A 6,810-nucleotide genomic window follows, 5' to 3' on the forward strand; every position below is an offset into this window, starting at 1 on the left:
AATTGATCATCTATGTTCTGAGTGGATTATTTGAATTGGAAGATTGGTGGGCCACAAGTAAAAATTGATGTGAAAATAAAAAATTTATTTCGAAAAGAAAAAATTCTAGAAAACCTGTATTGCAAGTTGCAACAACAATAAGAAAGACTTCTTCCCCCATGAGACTGTACTAAATCCCAAGCCTTAGATCAGGCTAACAAAAGTTTTTATTTTTTTCAAATCTAGGGAGCTGAGATCTTATTTGGCCAACATGACAATTCATGGGAGTTTAAGAAACCTTAATTAGTGAGGGTGGGAATTTTGTGACCAGAATTTTTTTTTCTCACAGGATTGGGGATCCACCATTTACATGAGCCCGTGAATATTTTGTGTGAAAATGAAATAACAAAGAGGACAAAATTCGTACAAAACACAAGAATTTATGTGATTTGGCAAGGTGCTTACGTCCACAGATCAAATAAAAAAACCAATCACTATCTTCGTTCAAGTTTTACAATCTTATAGATCTCTATGTAAAAAATCGAGAGTTGCTAAATCCCATTTATCTCCTCCTAAAATAGAAATCCTTAAGAAAATATCACATAATTATATTTTAATAACCCTAAAAATGTGGTCATGGGACTCTGCCTGAGCACCTGTGATGGGGCGTTGCCCTTTGCACTTATTGCCCACAAAATACAAGACATTTACACTACACCGGCGTGTATTGAATGGTTTCGTAGGCTTGAAGTGGCACTCAATGGAGAACCTATGATGAAGACCTCTGTAAGTAAAAAGTCTCTATAGTGATGATAGTTGACAAAAATACTTTATTAAATTTTAATAGGCATGATATTTTTAAGTTGACATTGTGATAGAGACTTTAGGACAACGAAACTAGAAAGTCTCAGATTTACTTTTTGGATAGGATCCATGAATGATTACTTTTCAGTACACAAATACGCGTGGCTGCTGTGCAGAATTTGAATGAAAGTATTATATTATATATATTATCAAACACATAAATTAAGGACACATGGAATATTGTTATGGGAAAAATATTAACCAAATTGGGATACTGAAACCACGGTGACATAAGAAGAGGGAAAAAAAGAAAGGAGGGTCGTGTTATCTTAGGAAGCTATCTTGCCTAGATATCTCATGTATTATGGGGCCACTTTGTAAGATTTGACTGTTTTCACATTAAATTGACAGATACACTTTCTAGGTCCCTTCCAAGTGTGAATTTGACTAGGATCATAGTGACAAAAATATGCTTTTCGAAAAAATCTTTGTTTTTTTAAGAAGATCATGATTAATGGATGGGTTTAAAAAAAAAAAAAAAAAAAAAATTGGCAGATTGTTTTTTATTTTTTTATTTTTTTATTTAATATATAAAATACATATTTTTTTTTTATATTTTAAACATTTTTTTTTTTACTTTTTTAATTTATCCAAAGTTTTTCCAACTTTTTCAGAAACTTTCTCTTGCCGAATTATTTTCGAACCTCGACTTTGTCGCTAGAATTGAATGTATTACAATACTCTGAGGACATCCAAGAGCCAAGACCAAGTAAAATTGATTATTACTAGCATACAAAGAAGACAGATTCACACTCCAATAACAAAGTTCGCGTGATGGTGCAATTCGGTTTTCAGTTAATTTGATTAATTCCTAGAAGTTATGGAAAAATAGAAAAAAAAAATTACAAATATATATGCAAATGATTTTTTTAATCAAAATTCATCATTTTCTAGTTTTTCTAAAAATCCTATTTTGTTCTTGACATTTAAATGGCAAAGATTTTTTTTTTTTTTTTTTTAAGGTGAAGATAAAAATATTATCATATTCTACCATTAATCAATAAATCACCAATTAATTTGTTGATTTGATTGGCTGATCCCTTGTTGGGAGAATTTTACAAACTTTTGAAAAAAATCATAGAATTTTGTGTCAATGATTCACACAAAGGACTAAGCTCATTACCAAGAGTTTTCAGTGTAAGATCAGATGAGTCAACTCAGTCTCAATGGACTTTGAAAATCATACAAATATAATCTTTTTATTGATGATCAAATACACATAGATAAAAGGGAACAAACAGATTCAACAAATACTCTCACCCACCCCCTTATTGTTTAATTTGCTTGCTAATGAGAAATGCAGAATGCGAAAAGCGATGTTCCACCAGTGAAAGAAGGCGAAAATGATCCGATACCAACTGTATAACCATTTCCAAGATAAATGCACCCATTACTCACGGACACGCCACCGTATATGGTGGCACCTGTGTCATATGACCATAATATCTTCCCACTCTTGGCATCCATAGCGAATATGGCGCCTTGAGGATCGACAGAACCAGCGAAGAGGACACCATTAGCCAAGGTAACAGGTCCATTGGACGTCGCGTTATGTGGGTTAGCAGTAGACCACAAGATTCTTCCAGTGGAGGCATCTAATGCCACCCATGCACCAGCAGTTGTGTTTTTGTTAGAGGGTGTAAGTGTGAAGCTCAAGCGGTCGCCGTTGACGATGTTAGTGTATACTCTTAATCCATCAGTGGCCGCTCCCCATGTCCCTCCTCCTGAGATGCTGCCTGGTCCAGCTTCCTACACAGATTCGTTAGTTGTTAGTTACTAAGCTTTGAGGTGAATATATTATTAGAGAGTCACTAAAATTAAATCACTAGAAATTCTGTATTGTTATTCATTTAGATTAATGCTGCAGTGACCTCAGCGGGCAACACACGGGATAAAATGCATCTTTGGACATGTGCACGCCACCACATCAAGGTGTCCCCACTGAGGTCACTCCAGCAGGACTCATTCATTTATTTTTACCAAAATGACTCCATTTTAGACTTCCTGAAAAATTCAAATAGAGGATCATGTTTTATTTATTTATTTATTTTAATAATGAAATAACAATAATTATAATTAGGGTGATTTAGACATGGGCCCTCTGCTTTTTAGTCAATATTAGAGACAACCTGTTGATATTTTCAAAACTGATGACATTCTTAAAAATACCCATGTCTTTAAATTCAAGCCAAAATAATGCTTGATTTTTCTCTTAGAAAATCTGTCATCTTCAAGTAGTTAACTTGCAGGATAAACTATTTGTAATTAAGGGTAAATTACTATTTCATGATCAACTTTTGATGAATTTACGATTCCGGCTCAATGTTCATTTTAATTACCAAAAAGTGAACATGCAATGATTTTGGAGGTTTTAGCATGATTAAAAAAGCGAAATTGTCTCTATAAACCTAAGGAATAGTCACTTTAAAATCGTCGAATTCATTTCCCATTCATGTTTTGGTAATTAAAATGAACAGTGAGCTAGAATCATAAATTCATCAAAAGTTGATCACTTTTTTGTAAATATCTCTTTAATTAATTCAATCTCATTTTTAATTCTTTAAAAAGCCCTTGGATTTTTTATTATTTTTAAAGTTCTTATAATTTTGTGTTCTACAAATGGATTTCTCATTGAATCGATAATCATTATCAACAACAAAAAAATTGTGCTAAGCAGATGAATTGATTGCATGATATCATGTGTACAAAAAAATATTAGTGATTGATTAGGCTTGCAAACTTACAGTAGACCAGATGATGTCGCCATTATCACGGTCTAGAGCCCATGCATACCCACTCTTCTGCACTGCAGCCACAATATCACGCTTTGTCCCATTAACAACAATACTCAACATCATTGGCGCTTCTCCAAAGTCCGCATCTGGGTTTGGTCCAGGTGGGCAGTTTGAGATCGATAAATTGTTGCATGCAAAAAACCATACATCATATCCCCCTAGCTGCCGATACCATTTGATCGTTCCACAATCCATATCAAAGGCCAAGAATGAATTCTCATGATTATCAGGTTCGATACATTGGTCCGGATGGGTAGGAACTGTTTGATTATTCTCTTCCTCTTGGCATTCAAGTACATGACTTGGAGCAGAGTATAAATTCCCTGTGGCAACGTAAACTAGATTTCTAGCAATGTCAATGGATGGACTACTTCCCCATATAGCTCCTCCCGAGTACTCACCTCTTTTGCCACCGTTGTCTGGGACAGTGAATGTCTGCCACAATATTGAACCTGATCGAATGTCTAGTTTTACCATACTACCACGGAAAGTGCAACATTGCTCGATACTCAAGCCTTCTTCTAATGATGATGTGCCAACATAGAAACCCCTACAAATAATTCATCAAATTAAGTGGGCTATTCTAGACATAGTTACCAAGTCACGATTAGGATTCAATTTAAAATGGCAAGAGAAAACTTTAAAAAAGAAATAAAAAAAAGAAAAGAAACTAGAAGATATATCAATATATATACACTACAATACAATTATGAGTCCCTCCCCAACTACAATTTTATAAGGGATAAATGTCCTCTCCAGCTACGATGGAGTTGAGTCCACACTACTCCCACTTAATTTTACTTTTCATCCATTCAATTTTATTGTCTTTCCTTTCCTCTCATTTTTTTTAATAGAGTTGTGATTTTATGATGCTTCTTAATGTGGCATGGGTTAGAAGCATAAATTTTTTTCAAAACTATCCCTCCAATTCTCTAAGATTTTTATTGATACCACTCCAACTTTATTATTTTTTTTATTTTTACTCTTAAAAGTCCAAATATATATATATATATAGTTTAATAATACTCCCTCCTACTTAATTATTTTTTCAGGCCTATATATTTACACATGTATTTAGTGTCTGTCTAATTAATCAGGATATATATGATTGATCCAAAGTCAACAAGATAGGTTATCAAATAATAGACCCTCTTGCTGTCTAATGGAAAAAAAAAAGTGATTGGACCAATTTGTTCAAACTTTATTAAAGTCAAAGGTCAAGTAATTGTTGGTGAATAAAAAACAAATCAAATGGGTTGTATTGATATGACTCTGACTCACCCATTGTAAGCTGTTCCGGACATAGTAACAACAGATGAGTCATGGCTGTCTAACCGAGTCGACCACACGAGTTTCCCTGTAGCTCGTTCCACCGCAATAACAACAGCAGGCCCATAAATACCAATAACAAGCAAATCACCAACAACTGTTGGTGTGGCTCTAGACACACTCACATTTACGTTAACCACAAACCCCGTTCCGTTCAGCCCTGTTAGCTCTCCTACGTTCTTTTTCCACACTAGAGACCCATCAACACTTCTAACAGCGTAAATATTTCCGTTCCAGCTTGGAAAATAAATGGTCCCATCAAATATAGCTGGTGTTGCACTTATGTCTTTTCCTGCAAAGAATTTCCATTTCAATTGTAGTTTAGAAACACTTGATGGACTGATCTTCATTTCTTCCTTGGCGTATCTCCTGTTATACAAATCTCCTCCATGGTTTAACCACTTGAGGTGCAAAAAACATAGAAATTATTTCAATAAGAGATCTATAAACTGTTGAAGATGATCAAAGATAGAAGAGAAAATTAATCGAATTAACTTACATTTGAACCTGCACTAGCTTTGATATTAAGTAGACTTATGAGTGCCAAGAGAACAATAAGAAGAAGATCATGGTTGTTGTTGTAGCTCCTAAAAGGTGCCATTGAAGGTGAAATTTCTTTCTCTAACTTTGGGAAGTAGAATGCTTGTTTATATAATATATATTACAAGCCAACCCTAAAGTAAGACTAGAGAGACAAAATTAATTTATCTTTCTTCTAGAGTCGCACAAGAAAAATCTTGTAAAAATAGGGAGAAGTTTGACAAATTCTTTGGAGAAGAATGATCTCTAAAATGAAGAAAGAACTGTTGTCTTTTTATCTTCTAAAAGAAAAGGAAGAACTAGAGGTGCAATTGTCAAGCAAAGAAGGTAAATTGACCATTTATGTATCTATAATCTATATAAAAATGTCTCTTGCAGTTTATGTAGAGTAACTTTTGTTTTGCAATTACTTCTATTATTATCATCCACTTAATTAATATTTAAATTACAAAAGGATCCTTGTAATACATGTACTTTTGTACATGCCCTTCTAGTGAAAATAAAAGTTCTACTAAGAAATAAGAATAGAGAAATGGTTTGGACGTTAAAATGGATCGGACTCGGATTGGATCGAAGTATTTCTCTATTTAAATCCAAAATTTTCTATCAGGATCCAAATTTGACTCGGATCCTACTAAATAAAATCATATTTGAACCATTTTATTTCACTAAATTGTTTTCGACCCAAAGCAATTTGGGTAGAGTAATTTCATATCTTTTGACAGTTTTTTTTTTTTCCTATAATTTACTTTGCGAATTACCATACTATTCTATTTTACCATTATAATCATTTCATTTATAAGAATTCATATTGCATTAAACCAGATCCGACTTGGAACAAATGATATCAAACCACATTCAATAATAATTAAAAAAAGGCTCAATAGCTATTACCTTCTTATAAACTAATACAATAATGGCTTACCAAACAAGATAGGTAGTGTCGGTAGGACTTCTTTGAATATCTTTCTTTCTATACCTATTACTTTCTTATAAACTAATACAGTTGCAAATACAACATGTTCTTATCTTGTAGGAACCTTATAAAGATAACACTATGGGATACTCTTACATTAATTTTGGTATTCTTCTTCTATATATGATTTGAGAGATAAGCACTATGTGAAAACTGAAAATTTTTACAGGAAAATTCTACGGGTCAAGGCCCATGAATTTTAGAAATCAAAATTCAACAGCTTAGGACCGTCGTAATTTGTCAGATTTTACGAAATTCAATTCATCTTGACCTGCTTTTTATTTTTTCTGATTGCTGTTTTTTTTTTTTTTTGATAAATAGTATTGT

General features: G+C 33.2%; 1 protein-coding gene across 1 annotated transcript; it reads right to left on the bottom strand.

The window, feature by feature from the left end:
* Window positions 1-1,960: 1,960 nt before the first annotated feature.
* LOC147394974 (uncharacterized) lies at window positions 1,961-5,709 on the bottom strand. The gene is made up of 4 exons (XM_086453049.1): window positions 5,467-5,709; window positions 4,920-5,368; window positions 3,588-4,188; window positions 1,961-2,592 (listed from the first exon to the last, which is right to left on the bottom strand). The coding sequence occupies exons 1-4, from the start codon at window positions 5,566-5,568 to the stop codon at window positions 2,131-2,133; spliced, it is 1,614 nt and encodes a 537-aa protein (XP_086309175.1). The 5' UTR covers window positions 5,569-5,709; the 3' UTR covers window positions 1,961-2,130.
* Window positions 5,710-6,810: the final 1,101 nt, after the last annotated feature.

The sequence above is a fragment of the Akebia trifoliata genome, chromosome 9 (assembly GCF_017979445.1).
Source record: "Akebia trifoliata isolate Shusen 1 chromosome 9, ASM1797944v1, whole genome shotgun sequence".
NCBI classification, from domain to species: Eukaryota; Viridiplantae; Streptophyta; class Magnoliopsida; order Ranunculales; family Lardizabalaceae; genus Akebia; species Akebia trifoliata.